Here is a 20,898-nt window from a genome sequence, read left to right on the forward strand (position 1 = left end):
GACCCACACTCTGCTTGAAACCTGCCCCTGCCCCCCCACCCCCAAAAGAAAAAAAGACAAAGTTTGAAAACGCTCCACCGGTGAACGCTTCCACAGAAAACAGGAGCTTTTCAGATCTTTCTTCATTCTTTCATATTGAAGGAAAAGAAAACCACTAATCCCCAGCTGCACTGGGAGAACACTCATTTCTTTAGAAACAGCACAAGGAAAAAGATAAAAGCCAAGTACTTGGAACTTGTAAGGTTCAGATACAAAAATAATCTCAAGATCTTTTCCTCAGCCAGACACCTTTGAGCACAATTCTCGCTCACAAGAAGGATCCTTAAACCACCCCACTTATTCTTACAACAGACTGTCAGCACTTCCAGTCCCCGTGCTGGTGGGCCTGTCACCTCAGTTCTTCAGGTACTTACCCGCTCACCACCAACTACGACTCAGCCACGACAGGGTGGCACTCCAGTAAAGCAAAAGCATCCCGTTCAACTAAAAACAGTCTTCGTAGTCAGAGACTTTCAGATCTTCTCTGACAAAGCCTCTTCCAATCTCGTTTAAAGACTTAGATAACAGTGGCTTACAAACTAATAACATACAATCTGTAGCTCCAGTGCAGGCTAAAGCAATTAATAGGAAGATAAACTCAATTCTCTCTTATAAGAATTCAGTCTTCTGAGAAAGAAAGTGCTGTCAGTACCTTTGTAATTTAAGAAGCTTAGCTCCTCCCTTATACTATGGGTCTTCAGCTCCCAGGTTTTAGGTTTTGAACCTGACTTCTACTTTGAGAAACTACTGCAGTTAATGATGTGAATGTCCATTTATCATGGATATTCTGTATCCTGAATATCAGGAATATTCTATAACAGTTTAATATCCTGAATATCAGGAATATTCTGTAACAGTCTACTTTGTTGTTTGGGGTTTTTTTTAAATAATAACAGCTGTATAAATTCTTTATTAGTGCCTGCTACTCAAAAGGAAAGAACAGAAGCAGGAACAGGTTTTTGGTAAGCAGTTGTAACCCAGTGTGTTGGTCTGGTAAAGAGCCAAGCCTGAAACATGTGCAGAAGGGCTCCCTGCTCCTCTCAGCTCCTCCACAGCCACGGTGCAAAAATGGCTTGTCAAAACTGACCATTTTTGGAGGCTCCGGTGGAGGACAAGGCAGGAGATGGCAGATGGCTAAGCCTGAAGCCCCCAGCCACACTGACAGTGCTCTCTAGCAAATTCACTGGCCTCACCAACTTCCCTTCGATCTTCCTTGCACCTCCTGAAATTCCACCTCTGATCACAGATGCTGCATGAAGCTACAAACTCTTCCTGAAAACTGGTCACAGTATTAAAACATGAAGTGAATGACTGAGCGCCTTCACATAGGCCTCTAGCACTGAGACTACCCAGATTGAAAAAGCCTTCACAGCCCATTAGTTTACAATTTCCAGACCTCAAAGCAAAGATAGTTAACGTTTGCACCTCAAGAGATGATGTCTAAAATGAACAATATCAGATAAAGGCAAAACCCTTCCAAAACCAATGATGGAATCCCTCCTTTAAATCTGTAGCACTGGTGATTTTGACAAAAATTTTTCCTTATATGCAAATATCATCTTTGGAAATTATAAAAGCTTCTTAATTTTAAATGAATGTTTACATTTTGCATTTTTCCATTGTCAAAACCCGTTAGGAGCTGGTGAAGCTGCAACTAAAGTTCCATCACACACAATTCTTCTAGATACCAGGTTTAAAATACACTTGCTGTTGTATCCCCGTAACACTGTCAGGATGAAGCGATGACAAAATACAATTCTTACCATAATTTTGAAGCAATTCTTCTTTAGTTGAAACAATCAGTGATCGGTCTTTTGCTGAGAGGACAATGGCAAGGCAGACATAATGCTGCTCTGAGGAGTTTGCACGCCGCACCACAGTAAGAAGTCTCACAGGATGGTTATTAGGAGGCGTACTAAAATGTTCAATACAAAACCAAGTTGAGTAGCTTAAACCAGATGGCGGTGGGAAAAATCTTTCACCTAGAAACAAAAAACGAAAGCCCATTATATAGCTGCAGTAGCTAGTACTTGGGATACCGACTTGTTCCTGTTCCTTTTTTCGTATCAGCTCAGTTGATACTGGCTGTGCTTTCTCAAACTTTTCTTTCATGGACTTCAATGTTACTTCTTTCATTTTTGACTCAAGCTTGGAGGAAAAAAACACATAAAGCTGGCTCAGAGGGGTTTCTTTCAGAACAAAGCAAGAATTGCACACTATTCCCTCCTATTCCAAAACCAAAAATCAACTCTGGAGCTGTGCTTGTTCAGAACAACTCAGTTTCAGTTCCCTAGACAGAATAAGTGGATCAGGCCCTCCAAAACCACCAACAGAACGATGAGATGCTTCTTCCATAGGTGCGAGTTGTTGAAGAAGCCTTTGTTGAAGAAGATCTCTCCACCGCATACACCTGACCCCATTTCATCTCCTGGGGTGCTCCCACAGAACAAAGAGCTCACAGACCTCAAGAACCGTCTAACAGGAATTCTGTCTTACTGCAGTAAACCTTCAACTTAGTTTTTAGAGTTAACATTTTATCTAAGTGATCACGTTCTATTAGCCCCGCAGCACGCCAGATTCCTGTAGGGTGAACAGTCTACAGTGAACAATATAAGGGATAGCAAACAATTTAGATGGAGTTTTTGTGATTATGTGTGTATCTGCACCTGTAATAAATTCAGTCAAGAATTCAGCAGAACAAAGCCACAAGCACAGCATTACAATTCATTCCACGTTTCCTAAGTTCTTCACACTACTACCTCAATTTGTACTTAATGCATCCAGGTTCATTATTCATCCGCTTCTCTTGATTACAGTTTAATCTTCTGCTGAAAGCCTTGTATTTTACAGCAATCACACATTTGTATTTTACATTGCTTTTCACTGACTTGGGGGCAAAAAGAAACACGCACGCAGGAAAAGACACAAGAAGTTCTCAGTGATGAGTGCACAGCATCCAACACCATACTATCACTTCATGGCTAACAAAGAAATGTAAGACAACTAAACATCAGATACAAAATGCTGCTGACGGTCATACTCGAGTACTTACCAGTTCCAATTCCACTGACAACTGCACCGTCAATAAGTCCTGTTGTAACGGCATTATTTGTAGGTGCATTATGAGGAGCTAAACTTGGCAAGAACAGGCAGCTGTTAAACAGAAGACCAGTAAAAAAAACAGAGTTTATGAAAGTCAGTATAGCTGGAGTTGAATACAAACAAAATATAGCCTAGGAAAATATACCGTAAGCACAGCATCACTCTCCTTGACTGTACATATTAATTTAAAGTAGAAGCGAATTCTCACAATTTCTCCCTGTGAGGCTGAATTATCCCCAGTGCAAAGAGCTCTGGCAGCATACATCTTTGGTGCAAAGGTGCCGAGACATGCCAACGTGGCTCCACAGCGTAAGATGCTCCCTTGTGGGCAACCGTAACTCACTGCAGCCTCCGAGATGTTCTGGACACTCCTAGAGACTGGATTAGCTAAATATTCAAAGGATCTGGTAACTGCATACTATGTTATTTTTACTTTAAATATGTACACTCTCACAGCAATGGCATTTCACCAAACTAGCTACATTTGGTCCTTACAAGTGTCCACAGTGGAAACAGATAGGAGCAGTACCTCCCCCCAGGTACTGATAGATTTTAAGAGCCCTGATGGTTTCAGTGACCAGCCTACCCAAGGTGCAGTGAAACCCCACAGGAGTTCAGCTTCCAGTTTGTGTAGATTGTCCTTCTGGAGGCAAAATGATGGCTCTGCCACTTGAAGAATTTTCTTGACATTACACTTGAGTAGGCTAGTTTAAGTAAACTGTAGCTGAGCTGCCTGACAGAACTAGGAGTTATTTTGTTCTCAAGTAAACTATAAAGAGTTAACTCAGCCATCTGTCTTGAAAGCAACAGCAGTCCGTGGTTCTGGTCACTGCTATCTTTCTTTTGATTATAGTTCTCCTTACATACTGCTTCCTCCCTCTTGGAAGATACTCTTCTCTGGGTGAATCCCCCACGGTCAGTGCTGTTAGAAGCACGTTCTCTCTAAGCAGGTAACTTGTAAGGGTCTACCAACTGTTAAATTCATGAAATACCTTGGCACTTGAAAAGAGACCAAAAACATTTAAATTTTTTTCTATTGATTACAGCAGCTTTCTTAGGCGACTTGCTGAAATTACAAGAAGTCATAGCTGCGTTATGTGGATTACTTTTGGACACGTTACCAGCACCTACAAATCTGGAGTAACCGCAGTGGCAATTAATTTTGCTGGGTTATTTCAAGTTCTCCTTAGATCCCAAACATTTTCTTTTCTCTTATGAAGGACGTAGAACTGAGATTTGAGCACCATTTGTTTTCAAAGAAAAGTCTGTCCCTGACTATATCGGATATGAAGACTAAATGCAAAATGGGTGCTTCATCCTGGCTTGCAAAGCTGAGAAGAGAACACAGACCAGCAGAGCTCCCAAATATCCAGGCTGGACTCTGTTCTCAGACCAGTCATCCCAAATAAACTGGAACAAGTGCACTAAGATGCAGGTGGCTCTGTTGAAGGCCACCTCAGAACAGAGATTTAAGACAGACAGTAGTATAAATATTAGGTCTGGAAAGAAAAAGACAAGATCAATGATTCTGTCAGGTGGAGCTGTTTTGGGTTTTATGAAACTGTGATACAGCTCTGGAGAACAGATCATTTCTACCTCCTCACACAATCATTTTTAAAAAGAGAGTGAAAGAAATATCATCATAGCGGAATTTGTCAGTCTTTTGGGCTTCACAGCCGTTCTCCTTTTTGGTGGTTTGTGTCACTGGAAACCTTTTCATAAAGCTTCTAGTCAGAGTTTTTAAGGTTTTAACCAAGCTTCTGGGAAATTCTAAACAATTACTTATCATCTGAGGTGTCATTCACAATTGCCTGACTTGCACGTACCTCACCACACTGCCCTCTCTGAGATAGTGCCTTTCCGCCTACCTGCAAGCCTCTGTGGCTCTGGACCAGTCTGCAAGCAGTTAAGGAATACCTTATACTATTGGTCTGAATTTTTACAGCAATTTGAGATGGTTTTATCCCTCAGCACAGAACAAAATGAGCATTTTGAGGTTTATTTCATTTTTATAAAGAAAACGTTTTATCTTTTTGGTTAAGCAGATGCTGAGAACGGTGTCATGTTTTCATCTTCTGAACAGTCAAGTTAAATCATATTACATTATCCTCATAAAGTGCCTCACTCAGCAGGTGTTTAATTAGAGAAAGGAAAACAGTAAGTGAAGATGATACCGTGTGCTAAAAGAAAAAATTAGAAAAGCATTCTGTTCAGGCTACAACTCCAGTTAATAATAATTTTTTCCAGTTATTTGGACTCAACATAGCTGCCTTCTCTGCTCTACCTCTATTTCTGATTTGCCCACTTTCACATTTCCAGGTTGTTCAGCAATTTTAAGTGGGTTTCAGAGCATTTGAGCCATCTAAATGTCGCACGTAAGTCCTAGCAACTAATGCATTTCTGCAAGGGTATGTTGGCATTCCTTCGTTTTAAAAGGCAGAACTGAGAAGGTACTATCAGCATTTAGAATGCACCTACTTCCACTTTCAGACATAGCAAGCAAGCATTTGGTTTTAAGGCATTAATAAATGGCAGAGTGGAAATTTATGTGGCTTGTGGTATTCCTTTTCTGAAAAAAACGCATTTGTTTCTGGTTTGCTAATGGTCCATTAAAAATTACAAGTATTTCTCTGGAAGGAAAAAGTAAGGAAACGTTGCGCTGTGCCCCGTGTGGTATGAGAGCAGCGTAAGACCTTACCCGAACCCTTCGAGAGAGGTGTCAAACTCAATGAATGCTGGCGTAACCGATGATCCGTGAAGCCTGATATCATGTGGGGTTGTCATGGAGACCAAACACTTCACTCTCGTCAGGGGTACTGTGCTCCCTTCTGCTGGCTTGAGCAGGCTCTTGCTTATCCGATAGTGGCTGTCTTCATGCAAACTGAAGACGCTGTCAGAACCCAGACCTTCCATTGAGGTAACCATGCTATCTACAGTAGAAGCCGAGAGACAACACAGCATTGCAAAAGGGAGGCATTTTCGGGCTATTCATCTGGACTTTTCAAGCACTGCTTCCAATATAGCTGAATTGGCAATAGCTGAACTGCCAATTAGCATCGACTCGTTCAGCCTCTCAGAAGATTACGAGTTGGAACGTACTGCTCTCGTTATAGAAATGTTCAGCTGAGGCAGGGAGACGAGCGTCTTGTGCAAGGTATTACAGCAAGTCTGTGGTAAAGCCAAAAGAACGAGCCAAGAGGCCATCCCATTACCTAACTTTGGGAAAGTCTCCATCTGGCAGAGGCTCCATTTCAGATGCACTCCTGCTACCTGACTTAACAGGCAGGAAAAGCTCTGTGTTTTTCAGATGCAGTAACCCTGGGCTAAACCTCAGAGCTCCTAACAAGCAGAAAGGCTCGGTAAACTTAGCTTAGGAAATCTAATATAATTTGTGGTATTCAGAAGTTAGCTTTGCCTTCTCTTTCCTCGGTTAAAAAATCTTCAGATTCACATTTTCACAATTTTCATTGTTTGCTTTCTCCCTATTAATACCCTATTAATAACACCCTATTAAAAATAAAAGGATAATACCCTATTAAATATACATAAATAAATACAGCGCCGGCCAAGAGATAAGTTGAATCTTTCCTTCCCTCTGCTTTCTAAGTGTACTGAACATGATGACATAACATGAATTCAGTTATTTAATTTCATTATTTAATGCCTGTAATTCAGTACCATTCAGAATACTTTCTAGCTCCTTTTAAATAATTCAAACATTTCAACTAAAGTATTTTTAACTATGTGTTACAATTGGCCATACAACTGAATTGACACGCAGAAATAAATACCACGTGCTTTGAAAACGTATCCATAATTTCTTTGTATTACCATTTCCTGAGACTCTCCTGTACTATACAACCAGTTATTCCTTAGCTCTACAATTCATGGACAGTAACAGGAAAGAGCACATGTAGAACAGAGGTTCACAACGGCTGGAGAAACCCACTGCTTACAGGTATTCAGTGCAGTTTATCAGACCGATTCACTGAAAGGCTGGAAAACAGATGTAACTGTGCAAATCAGAGCTGATGTGTAACTGCTGATTGAATGTGAAGTTTTCTGTCAAATGGATGAACTTCAGTGACAGAAAACCAAACAAAGTATCATGAAAATTTCCACTGCGTACTCATATCAAAATATATCAAAATACACTGTGAATACTCCCCCAGTGTTAATTCCAGGACTAAAACTGAAATTATGTTGTCAGTGTCCCACCACTTTTTTTTTTTTTTAAAGCTGATATGTCTGTCCTTTTTCTTGAAAACTTTTAAGTTACTACGTGCTCATAATTCAACACATGCTTACCACATAATATTAAAGATTTCCATTTTAATATACTAGGAAAGAAAACTTACTGAAAGTGACCCATGAGTAAAACCATTGTAAATATTTACCGTGAAAAATTAATGAATGGTTAAAAGCGGACTGCTGAACTTTAAATAACTGAGCATTCCAACTCCAAATTCTACCTCTTTATAGGAGAAACAACTATTAGATTGAGGTTCTGCCAGATTAGGTAAACTGTGGTGGGTTTTTTTTTTTAATTCTTCCTACTTCTTTCTTATGTTTCTTATTACTAGCAATGCTAATGATGAGCTAGCTGAAATTATGCTTACGTGTAGTAATTTCAGTGATTCTATCTGACACCTTACTGAACCCATGAGAGACACTACATAGGTCTAATGGCAAGTGATGTGCACATCAAAGCATCTGAGAAAAATATTTTTCCTTTTATTGTTAAGTAACTACAAACTCAGGATCTACTCAAAAAAGCAAAACTATTGTATTTAACAGTCACTGTTCTAAAATAAAAAATAATTACCTCACTGGACATATATAAAATACAAATCCTACATTCCCTCTGCTTTTAAGACTTTTTCCAATCCCACTGTTCTTATGATTTCACATTCATACAAAGCCAGGGCAAAGTGAGGTTTTTATGGATGCTTATCTACAAATTTAGGTAAGTATGCAATCAGAGGATGTCAGTGAAGCATTCTTTACACAAATTTCTAGCACTTTAGCACCTACTTCTCATTTCTGGTTCAAAGCTCAGCGAGCTGGGTTTGTGAACCCGGTACTGCTTCAACAGCTTCTTGTCCCAAGCTCCACAATTCAAAGGGTTTCCCAAGCGCAAAAATTCCCTAAGAAAGACAATTAAAAGTTTATAAATAATTTTGTCTATCTATTTCCCTAGAGTGACACCAAAGCTATACCATTTTTAAAAAATAATTACTTGTAATAAACATAACTTTTAAATAAAAACCCAAACAAACTAAGAAACACATTTCATCCATTCAAAACTATTCAAGTTTCAAACACATGCTCTCAAAAGTTGACATTTTGATAAAGCTCCCAGGTCCCTTCTCTTCATTCCAAAGACTTGGCAGGCGGCTGCTGCATCCTGTAGAACATCAGGACACTCACTGATACACGTTCAGCAAGCTGAACTCATCTGGAAAGGCAGACCCCAGGCTGAAGTAAGTGACCTCAGCTTTGTTTTACCCATGTGAACTACTTGGCTGGGGGACCATTTCACAGCGATCAACATCTGTATCTACAGACAGTGTAGTATCTATGTGTACAACTCCCTAGGCTATCAGTAGCTACACTCAGGGAAGCCTAAGTCTCTGTAAAGTGACCACCAGCAAGCATGTTCCTTGCAGAATCATTTCTGACACAGCTACCTGCCACTGAATGAACTGAGCAGCTGTCCTGGCTGTACTGAATTATTGTATTATTAGGAAATAATACAATTAAATTCCTTATTCCAGCTGAGGTTACAGAATGACAGGTTTGGGTTGGAAGGGACCTTTAAAGATCATCTAAGTGTATCCTCTCAGCTGTGGGCTGGGACACCTTCCCCTGTATCTGGTTGCTCAAAGCCCCATCCAACCTGACCCTGAACACTTCCAGTGATGGGGTACCCATCCTCCTCACTACCCTCATGGTAAAAAATGCCTTCCTTACGTCCAGTCTAAATCCACCCTCTCTCAGTTTAAACCCTTGCCTCTGGTTCTGTTGCTACAGGCCCTGGCCAAAAGTCTTTCTTGGTTGTTCTTGTCAGTCCCCTTTTTCTGCTGGAAGGCCGCAAGATGGTCTCCCCAGAATCTAGCAAGCAATCCAAACCATCGTACAGCTGTGTAGATGTTTAACAAATGCCTCAAAATATGCTCATAAAGTTTTCAAGCTTGCTTTTCTACTACTAACTACTATAATATACTGTAGTATATAACAGTAAATAACTTATAGTATATGTATATGCTATAAATATACAAACCTACTTGCATTAATATGCAGAAAGATAACCTTTGTTAAGCTATGCAGCCCCAGATTTTTTTCCTAGACATCTCTTGCATCACCTTCCTGCATTTCCTTCACACAAACTAAAGTGCTAAAGGAAACCACTGGCCGGAAGCTTTTCCAGTCTGAGGTATTTAACACTGCACAGAAAAGTCAAGGAATCCATCCTTGTTGCTTTCTCTTCCTGAGCACCTAGCCAGGAATGGCATTTTTGATAGCCTCTCAAAATTTGCAGGAAGAAAGCAAGCACTTCAGTACAATCTCTGTCAAAAACACCAAACAGCTTTCCCCGCTCCACACTTCGACCCTGCCCTCCAACTCCCAGTGTCTCCAGGGTTAAATGCTGATAAACAGAAGCAAGACAACCTATTTGATGAGAAATAAAACGTGATCACTAGCACACACAAGGTCACTTATGCTCTCTACCAATGCGTGCCATTTACAGCCAGGCAGGGACAGCGCAGGGCGCAGCTCAGCTGGACTTCATGGTTATTTTTCTGACCTCAGCACCATGGGCTGCAGCGCCTGGGAGGCCAGCCTTTCAAACATCCTTTGGAGTGGTGGATGCAGCGAGTGGTCCTCATCAGCCAGAGCAGCACTGCACCTCTGTAGAAGCCGTGCGTGGAGCCCAGCTTCGCACATGACTTGCTGGTTTCTCTCTGTGTGCACTAGAGATTGGAGGATATTGGCCACTGCCAGCTGGAGATCCAGTGCGTGCTGAAAAAATGAAAAGCACGCAACTTGAGAAGATGCAAAGTGTGAAGGCAAATTAAAAGAAAGCTCTTATGTATAATAACGAAAAGGAAACTACCATTAGCAATAAATACACAAAACATCCTACACTTAATGTGCCTCTGTGTGTGCGCTTCACATCTGCATGTGAAGAGACACTTCCATCTCTTTATGAAAAAGGATAATGAGTTATAGGAAGGATTGCCATCACCATTGTAAAGAAAAACAATTCAGGTAGGGATGGTTAAACTAACCTCTCATTTTCACCAGCAGAAGTGAGTCAGTTTACAAGTTCTACGTGCTTAGAGTGTACTAAGAACTTTTACTTTTGTGACTGCTAAGCTATTCCTAGAAACTTCACACAGAGTCATAGAATCATCTAGGTTGGGAAAGACCTTTAAGATCAAGTCCACCTGTTCCCCCAACACTGCCAAGTCCACCGCTAAACCATGTCCACCACTCTGGGCCCGGCCATCAGCCAGTGTTTAAGCCAGTGAAGAGTGCACCCATCTAAGCCTCGATCAGCCAGTTTTGCCAGGAGAATGCTGTGGGAAACAGTGTCAAAGGCCCTACTGAAGTCAAGGTAAACAACATTCACAGCTTTTTCCTCATCCACTGAACAGGTCATGTTGTCCTAGAAGGAGATCGGGTTAGTCAAGCAGGACCTGCCTTTCACAAACCCCTGGTGACTGGGCCTGGCCAACTGGTTGTCCTGTGGGTGCCATGTGATGGCACTCGAGATGATCTGCTCCATAACCTTCCCTGGCACCAAGGTCAGACTGACAGGCCTGTAGTTCCCCACATCCTCCTTCTGGCCATTCTTGTAGTTGGGTGTCACATTTACTGACGTCTGGGCAACTGGGAGCTCCTCAGTTAGCCAGGACTGCTGATAAACGATGGAAAGTGGCTTGGTAAGCACTTCCACCAGCTCCCCCGTACCCTTGGGTGGATCCCACCCAGCTTCATGGACTTGTTTGTGTCTAAGTGGTGTAGCAGGGTGCTAACCATTTCCCCCTGGACTATGGGGGCTCCATTCTGCTCCCCGTCAACAACATCATCTCCACAAAATTTAAAATATATGAAGCATAATTGCCAAATCAATGCACTGAATATAGAAAGTTGCCACGTTCATCACCAGTAGATGTCAAGAAAGAGAAATCAAGTCTAGTAATTCCTGTAAGCTTTCAGAATTATTTTTTTTTAATTAAACAGTGTTCTTCAGGGAAGACATCTCAAACAAAAAATACTTCAGCAACTTCAAAAAATGTCCAACAAATCCTTTATATACAAATATATATATACACACAAATATATAAGAATATATATATACACAAATATATCAGCAGATGCTTTGGTTTGGTAATCATAAAAGCAGGCAGCACAATTGTGGAACTAGAACATATTCCAGCTATTTCAAACAGCACGTATACACCAAGCTACAGTGTCCTAATTCTGTGTTGTCCTCATACTAGGCTTTAACACCTGCTACATCAGGGAAAACATGAATTAATCACAGTGCTTGGAAACTTATCTGATGGCCACTTCAGACATTTCTTTAAATTTACATTGTTGCCAGAATTTTGAAAGAGACCAACAAGACAAAGCCTATGAAATAAACCAATTTCTATCAGACCTCTACAACACCAGCTACTCAACTCAGCCTGTGAAACGTATTAGTTTCTCAGCACGGAACAAGAGGACATCATCGTTTTTCCTATTCCCCATAGCCATCCTTTTCCCCAGCCACTCTCAAAGCTGAAGACAGCAGATTTTCTTCCCTACCTCTGGGTGTGTAGCTGATCCAACAGAGGCCAGAAGATCCAGCATGGCGAGCATAGCACCAGGGTGGATGATGACTGCGTCAGAGCTTTGTACAGATGTGGGTCCTGTTTGGAGTTTCACATCAGCTATGTTTTTCTGAGGGCAAACAGGAGGTGTTGAAACAGAATGATATGCGTGCCTGCAGGACAGAAAACATCCCATGGTTACAACACCCATCTTTTAGGAGCTTTGCATTTTTCCAAGACCTGTAAAGTTGAACTGGCCTACTGAGGTTCCTGCCCTCTCCTTTCTCTTCCTTCAATTAAACAGACCAAGTGCTTTCCCCAAAGAAAACCTGGAAGGGATTCAATTTCTTGACTATGCTTGAAGTCCTTTCCTCAGGTGCTACGCAGTTCGAAGAACGTAAAGGCTGCCTTTATTGCCTCCCTCTTTTCCTTCTAGCTGCGGTGGCAGCACACAGCAGGAGCAGCATGCAAGCTACCGCTGCTCCCGTTCTGGGGAACAAATTCAGCTTTGGATATGTTTCTCCCCATTTGCTTTTCATTAACAACTGATCATAAAACACAGATCACAAAACCCTTGGCAATCTCTAACCAGCCCACAGGAACAGAAAGTTGGTCTCGTACACCTGTGCCAGCAGTCCACATATTCTCAGTCTCTTCACGACTGCTATGGCAATTTAGTTTTACATTAAGCTACTTCAGTCTGATCCAGGGAAAAGAGGCTCTGACACACTGGCTTAGAAGCAATCACTTGTGCTGAGAGCTATAAACACGTTTCTCACTGAAATTCTCAGAGGTATCAGCTTGATGCCATACTTCTTGCAGCACAAATTCAACACACAAACAGCATGAGCAGCTTACTGACTATATGTTTTCAAGATGGTGCTTTAGAAGAAAAAGATAGCCTGAAAGGCTCACGCTCACCACAAAACCACAAAAAATAAAAAAACACCAACTCCAAACCCCTTCAAAAAATAAAAAAAACAAAGTGAAAAGACCCCAACCAACCCCACCCATATTCTCACAGTATTTATTATATAAACTTATTTGTAAGAAGAAAGAAAACAAACTCTACGTGAGACTTTTCCTTGAAGATCAAATATTGCCTGCTGTTTTACAAGTGAATCCAGCTAAAAATGGGTCTCTTCCTAACAAATCACTTGAACGAGGCACTTCCTCTCTCCTGTTCTCAGTGACAGAGATTTACATCACCTCTAATGCTAACAGAAGTAACACTCACGGACTCACTGCCTCACCCATTAGGCACTTCCAGCTAGGAAATCTCTTCTCCTGGTAAAAATAGGACATAGGTGAGAAATAACGAAGGTTGCAAGTGCAATTCTGTACTAAACACTCTGAAGGCAGCATCTCAAACACACACCCCAGCAAAAACCATCATTGGTGGGGGAAGGCTGAGGCAATGGATTATTTGGTCTAAGACAGGACGCTGGGAAGTATAGCACAATCTTCTTGTACTGGCTGGAAAGTGGGCTCGATAAAGAATTTCTGACAAAAGTGCTCCTATTGAAAAGGCTCATGGCAGGTCAACAACTTGGCATCTGAACAATCCAAGAGCACTTTTTAAAAGGGAGTTTTTGAAGAAAGATGAAATTACTGATGCTTTACTCACTGAGCTAATACTTACAGCAAACATGAAAGAGCATGACAACTCTACTGTAACCAACCACTAAGAAAAAAAAATCTGCCCAAATCAATTTTTCTAGTGTTTTCAGAAATTCTCTAACCAACAATTTCCTAAACTTCTCTAACAGTCTCACCGATTGACACATCTGGCAGGTCAAAGAAAGCTTTGCTTTAGATGGAATTGAGAACAGCATAACAACTAGTAATACTATCATAGAGAGGTGTCATCTCAAACCTTTTCTCTGTCTTAACACAGGGACTGAAACATGGGCAAGTCTTTCTCATGCATCCTAAGAGCAGAGCTCTTCATCTGAAAACTGCTACCTCCTTCCAGTGCCACCTTGACTGTCTCAGTGTAAGTTTTACGGGATACAGTTTAAAAACTAAATACCCATTTGTATTTAAGAATGCTCTTCAGTCTAGCAAAATTCCACTCCCCGAGACATTCCTGAAGATCAAGCTTCCGTCCACTTTTAAGCACAAATTTTACTTCTAAGCATCCTGGTCTTCACTATCTCATTCACCTCATCAGGTAAACTGTGAGGTTTTAACACTAATACAGGGAGAGCCTAATAAAATCCTGAGCCATTGCTCAGCCTGATTCACAGACAAGCATGTGAACCTGGCCTCAGCCTAAACTTCAACATTATGGACAACAAACTGAAAAGGGGATACAGTCAAGACCAGGCAGTTCACTTTTCTGTTAGCAAGCTAAATAAAAGTTATGTCCTTAAAGCATACATCATCTAAAGTTTTCCACCTCATTTAAAAATATCTTCTATATTTAGTTTTTCCATATAAGGAGTATTTTTATCAAAACAATGGGAAACAAAAAAACAGGTCAAAAAGATTTCTCTAGGCAGGGAAAATAAAATAGATCCTACAAAATCCTGCCAAAGTATTCATTGAATGTTATGGGTCTATGGGTCAATGCAGAACCTGCAGTAAATTAATTTAGCCATGCTTATACATTTTTACATGATCCCTTTAAGGGAGAAGAAAGGAAGAAATGGACAATGGAAAAAGGCAGCGTACTGAAGATGACACATTGATCTGTCTAATCAAATAAATAAAACTGAAGAAAAATTCAAACTCATATAATTAAGTACAACTCTTGATGAGAACTGTAGAATCATTTCATCTGGAAAGAAATAAGTACAATTTATTGCAGACAAACCCTCTGCCTATCATTCCCCAAGAGCGATCGCCCTCCAAACTTTGTAAAAATAATGGCTGAAAGTATTTTACAGTCAAAGCTACACTGTATTCTCCACTTCACCCTGTCAGGGCCAAGCAAATCCCTCTCTCAAAAAAAAAAAAAAAAAAAAAGTGAGAATGTCCTGTCGAGATTAAGGTTTTTTCTGCCAAAATTTACAGCAATGGAACAACTGGCAAAGCTGTAGTTCTTGACTGAAATGACACTGGAAGGGTGGAAGAACAACACACTCCAAGTAAGGGGGAGGACAGCCATGCACCCCTGTCCCAACACATGTGCTGGAGGAGCCCTACCTGCTCTGTGTACAGGAAGGATAACACTTGGAGAGCACCACTCCTCAGGGAAATACAGCTTTGAGAGGTGGCAGACATGTCTGAGAAAGAATATTAGCGTATCTGTGCCACCAGAACTGTTCTAGGCTACGTGCCTCAAAACCAGAGCTGTCCTATTGTCGGAGGTAAGAATGATACGTGTGCACAGTGCCTGCTCGCTCTTTTAGGCAAATTACACAGGACATTCCCTCAGGCACCTGTCTTATGAGTCAAAAGGCAGAAAGCCAGGCCACAGCAACAAGGGAGATCCTGGGGAAGCAAAATAAAGGAGACACAAAACAATAAGAGAAGAGCAAACACATCTCTTGGAACAGTCAACTTCGACAGACCGTAATTGACATTTAGAAAGAGGAAAAAAGAAAATCAAATAATATTGGACTACAAAACTCAAGCTGCTTATTTTTCGAAGTAGGAAGATTGCAGCTACTGGCACGGAATTCGCTAGGAATGACAAACATGATGCTGAACAACCGTGAGAAAGCAGACAGCTGCTCAAACAGACTTTTGGAAAAGCCTAGCCCTGTCTATTTTTCTACTTGAATACATGTTTTTACAGAAAGGATCTGAAAAGCCACCCAGGCCAGCATGATCATTCTTTCTGTCCACTTTTGCTTTGAGCCTTACACAAGGTGCTATCACCCAAAGGCCTTTTTGGTTTGTGAAGACCCATGTCAAGCCACTCTTTACCTCAGCAAGTACCCACGTTACCACACTGGTGGTTACCTGGATTGCCCAAAGCACCCCACAGGGATACTGACTTTTTAAACTATCCAATCTTCATCTTGCCTTATACCACACAGTTTCACATAACTCCTTGCATTTTCAGTACTACAAAAAAAACAAACTAAGGAAGCCTGACATATCTCTTGATATCTAGATATATTTACATTTTAATTACCAGGCTGTGGCAACTACCCACCTGGCACTCTTTTCTCATTACAACCTGTAATCAGCTCCTGTCTGGCAGGCACTGCATGTATTCTGGTGCAAGCCTTCACATATCTGTTCGTTTGAGTAATTCAGTGAACCTGAGCAGCCACGCCTGGGAGAACAGCAAAATGTAGTAAAGGAAAGGGCAATCCATCATGCGAGAGGGTTAATGTCAGGGTCGAAGCTGTAAAAAGCCTCCACAGGAAACACTGTTTTCTTTCAAGTTTCTTCATAGTAAAGGAGAGGGGGAAAAGTGTGGCAGCTAAGATTTTTCTCTGTGAACTGGTTTGTTCCTAAATGCCTCAGTGTTAAGACAAGAAAGGAAATGACCATCTAAGAGGTTCTGGATTACTGGGAAAGTGGCCTTGTCCAAGAACACCCAGGTAAGACTTGGGTAACATCACTCAGCAAGACAGAAAAAGGCTTTTCTTTACTAACCTGCTCGAGCACAAACAGCTCCTTTCAAAGCAGTTTCCAAAAGCAGCTTTGGTTGCTTCCCTTTGCAAAATATTTTACATTCCAAACATGAAACTTGATGGCATATTTTAAGCTGTACACCAAGCAAGAATAACCTTATTTTCCCCACATGGCACCTGCACCTCAGATAACCCATACTCTACCCGATGTCTTTTCAGCCTTCAAAAGCAAATTCCTGCCTAACCTACACCATCAGTTAATGAACAGCTGCCCCCTTCTCTGGGGGCTCTGGGAAAAATCTCCTTTTCATCATTTGCAGAGGCCTCTAAGTCACACTATTGTTGAATCTGTAATTTTTTATTTTTTTTTTTAAGAAAAAAAGAAAGCTACCAGACACTAGTAGCTTGGGAGGGGAAGTGAGGACTAGGATTTCTGAATCGTGCCATTTGTGCTTTCTTTCCAAACCTTTTAATTTCTCATACCTCTATATCATTTGGTAGTCAAGTACTGACAGGTTCATGATTTTTGATTCTGTGCAATGACTAACAAATGAGCACCTTAACGAGCCATCCACCTTCCTACTGAAAGTGCCTTTTCTTGAAAAATTAGGCAAGGAAAAAGCAGTCCTGCCATATTAACTGATCTGCTAGCATAATCTGAACTTTGAACAGCTCCTGAGAGTGCAATTGATACCTCCCTTATACTAGATCTTATTTATTTTTGAATCACGAACTTAACTTGAAGTGCTTCAGGAGTCTGGAGGCATCTCTAACCTCATCTATTAGCCTCACTACCTAGGACTTACTATGAAACATACCTTTACATTTATTTTCTCCAGAAAACACACAAGTGAAAATGCACACCTCAGAAAAAAAAAAAAGAAACTTGAGAGAAACCCACACCCCCCAACTAAGAAGCACAACAGTGAGAGAGAAATCAGAAGCGAGAGCAACTTCTCTTTGAAGGGTCGGTACCTTTTCCTGGACAAAGCTGGCGTACCCCAGGGAGAAGGGAGAGAAGTCTCATTTGTCAGGCAAGGAGGGATCTGTTCTGCACGACTACAGACAAAACAGACAGGGGGTAGGACAGAGAGGTTAGAGAAGAAACCAGAGGCCAGAAGCTTGTTAGTTCTACAAAAGCACCAGTGAAATTGTTACCAGGATCCATTCTTCAGAAACAAAGCAGACAACAAAGGACGTGAAACACAAACACGCAAAGCAAAGCCTGTACTTGTTCTGTGGCACGACTCTGCAGTGCTTCTTCATTATTCCACAGAAGTTTATTGGTATGACCACACCACCAAAACAGAACATCTTCCAATGTTACATAGTAGAAATTGAGAGGAAAAAGTAAAGCCTGAGTAAATGAAGTATAAGCAACATGGGTAAGAAATCAAATTAACGTCAACTTTACGAAGAATGATGATCAGAAAATTTAATAGAGGAGGAAGAATGCAGTCACTGAAGATGATGGCAGAAAAAGAAGCAACTTAATAAGGTAGCTTATGCAACACCACTATGGGATATACTTACCGCACCGATTCCTCACAGTTTACTGTTAGGCAGTGTTGTAACTTCTACAGCACATGCAACACAATACACATTTTCCTCCCCCTATCTGAATGCTTTGACAATACTTTAAAATGACATCAAGTAAACTGGTTTTGTACTTGGCTCTTGGTTTTCTGTTTGTTTTGTGTTTTTTTTTTCTTGGTTTGTTGTTGGTTTTTATCCAAAAAAACCCAAAAGAAAAGCATAAAGATTTGTTGCTTTGGAGGCAAAATGTTCGTTAACAAAACCATTAAGTTCGTACTTAAGTAGTCACTTACTTTAAGAAAGTGTGACTAACTGGCAGCTCTATTAGTATCTCAAAATACACAGCCACATCTTCAACACTTGGAAAAATCAGAACCCTCTGTTTGACTAACTAGGTGGCCTGTCTTATTAAAACAAGGTCACATGCATTAAATAGATGGGGTGCAGGAGCTCCAAGGTCCCAGATACAAAGCTCAGGCCTGTGTTTTACTTCTTGCCCATAATTTAAGGTACCAAAAACTACTTTGAGACAAGCCAATCTTCAAAACATGCTTTGGTAAGTTTTGTTGTCATTTTGAAACAACTTTAAGATACACACTACCACTCATTTCAAATCTCAAGTATAATTTAAATTTTAGTTGTTTAAATCTGGGAGTGTCTCCCAAGTTAAAGTTAAAAACCAATCATCTACAGACTATCTAGAGCTTTAAATAACACGCCAATCTATCTAAAAAAAGATGTCTAGTCTGGATGTTTTTAGTAAGGAGAAAAGGAGGCTGAGGGGAGCCCCTATCACTCTCTACAACTACGTGAAAGGAGGTTGTAGTGAGGTGAGTGTCAGTCTCTTTCGAAGTGACAAGTGATAACAGGAAACAGCCTCAAGCTGCACCAGGGGAGGTTTAGAGTGGATATTAGGAAAAATTTATTCACCAAAAGAGTTACCAAGCGTTGGCACAGGCTGCCCAGGGGAGTGGCTGAGTCACCATCCCAGGAGGTATTTAAAAGACGTGTGGGTGCGGTGCCTGGGTGATTGGGTGGGATAGACACAGGTTAGTGGTGGCGTTAGGTTTACAGATGGACTCAACGATCTTAAGAGTTTTTTTCAAACTCAATGATTCCATGATTCTAAATTCGTCACGATGTTATCTAGTTACATACTATAAAGTACCATATCAAAGGAAACGTGAAGTTGAGGTGTGATGTTCAACAACCAATTTTTCATTTGACTTAACAAAAGCATAAACATGTGATAGTTCTGTATGATCAAGCAACCAGACAATGTGCCTACGAACCAGCAGGTTGCTTCAACATATCAAATAAACTGACATCTACATCTTCATTGCTCCCATGGCAAACATTCAACATCAGAGACAATGCTGCGTACCCAGAAGAATACCAGCAACCTAAGTCAATATTTGGTCACATGTTGACACCTTATATTCCTCTCACTAGAGTGAAGGATCAAAGAAATAGATTAAACTGGAAATATAAAAGCTTGCAGAGAACATATTTGAAGAAAACTATTTTGGGGAACATCAGGGAGGGGTGGGGCAGGTAGGGCGGGAAGAGAAAAAAAAAGAAGGGAAGAAAAAGGCAAAGTTCATACCTGTCAAAAGAATCTGTTGCTACCTTGTACAGGTAAATAAAAAGTTTGCTGCAGTGTCTTAGCGTGGGTGACACAGAATCCAGGGATATTAGGTCATCCTCCAGAAGCCTTTGAAATAGTTGTGTATTTGAAGGGAAGACGTTCAAGGGACTTATTTTTCTCAAGTCTGAGAAGCAGCCAAGTAATCGAACAGCATCTGCCAGTTTTTCATACTGGATCTCTGTTTTGAAGAAATGAGAGTTGGCTGGCTCGTAGCGCATTGCTGCAGTCAATGTGCAGAACACAGTGTGAAGCAGTTCAAACACTTGATTCTGGTTTACTTTCTCCCAGCCATTCTTAGGTGGCGAGCACAAAGATCTTTCCATAGCAACGAGTAAAGATGTGACATACACAAATCCACCAACTTTTCTAAAAACAGTTCTTGTGCGGTGACTTTCTCTCAGCACTGAGAGTAGGGCCTATGGACAAAACAATCAAAACAAAGAAGAAGAGAAAAAAAAAAAAAAAGCAGCAGCATTACAAACAGCTTGAAAAAAGGTAGGAACGTTTTTGTTTTGATATGCTAAAATCCTCCTGTCATTTGTCAGAATAAAGCCAGAAGTCTCCAAAGAGTAACTTTGTACTGCAGGAGTCTCCATCCTCAAGAGCTTACAAAATAAGAAGAGAAAGAGTGGGGAAAAAAGTAAAGCATTGCCCCTAATTTAGAAATAAGAAATGAAGGAGGTAAATAAACCTACCAACAGAAAAGACTTGACCAAGCCTAGAATGGAACCCAAAATCTGCATAAGCACCTGGCAGCTACGAAGCTACAACAGCACTCAACAGCAGCGGCAAAGAACGAGCCTGAAAACCCCACTCAGTTTTAGCCTTCCTCTATAATGAAACCCATAAAATCTCTGAATGGAGGAAAATTTTTTAAATTGCTGTTCAAAAATAAGCCTGAGAGAAACAAAAACGGATAAAACCCTACTCGCTGAACAAATACAAAGCCACAATATAAACAGCAGAAACTACACGAATCTAGGTACTAGAGAATAATAATCACTTATCTGTGAAATCGGGAGGTAGGGAAGCCCATCCACCCAACCAAAACACCAGGTGTCATGGGGAGGTTGGCCCACATGTGAATACAGAATACAGAAGAAAAAGTCTCTACACAAAGCATCGCAAACAACAGAAAAATGATACTGATACAGAAAAATAGGCTGGGGAGGGGGCAGGGGGGAATCTTTCATGACTGAGAATTTACTTCTTC

At 40.9% G+C, this 20,898-nt stretch overlaps 1 protein-coding gene across 5 annotated transcripts in view; it reads right to left on the reverse strand.

The window, feature by feature from the left end:
• The window catches only part of WDFY3 (WD repeat and FYVE domain containing 3), a 180,353-nt gene that overhangs the window by 68,272 nt on the left and 91,183 nt on the right, over positions 1-20,898 (reverse strand). For 3 of the 5 annotated variants that reach the window (XM_074905926.1, XM_074905927.1, XM_074905924.1), the window contains exons 13-20: positions 19,644-20,101; positions 17,477-17,560; positions 11,962-12,139; positions 9,950-10,164; positions 8,176-8,288; positions 5,840-6,071; positions 3,092-3,192; positions 1,803-2,021 (exon numbers count right to left, since the gene is read on the reverse strand). In XM_074905926.1, the coding sequence (XP_074762027.1) occupies positions 1,803-2,021; positions 3,092-3,192; positions 5,840-6,071; positions 8,176-8,288; positions 9,950-10,164; positions 11,962-12,139; positions 17,477-17,560; positions 19,644-20,101 (1,600 nt within the window). Of the gene's footprint in view, positions 1-1,802; positions 2,022-3,091; positions 3,193-5,839; positions 6,072-8,171; positions 8,289-9,949; positions 10,165-11,961; positions 12,140-17,476; positions 17,561-19,643; positions 20,102-20,898 lie in introns of all 5 variants that reach the window. The other 2 variants (XM_074905925.1, XM_074905929.1) reach the window with 2 other exon arrangements.

This window comes from Athene noctua, chromosome 4, assembly GCF_965140245.1.
Source record: "Athene noctua chromosome 4, bAthNoc1.hap1.1, whole genome shotgun sequence".
Classification (NCBI taxonomy): Eukaryota; Metazoa; Chordata; class Aves; order Strigiformes; family Strigidae; genus Athene; species Athene noctua.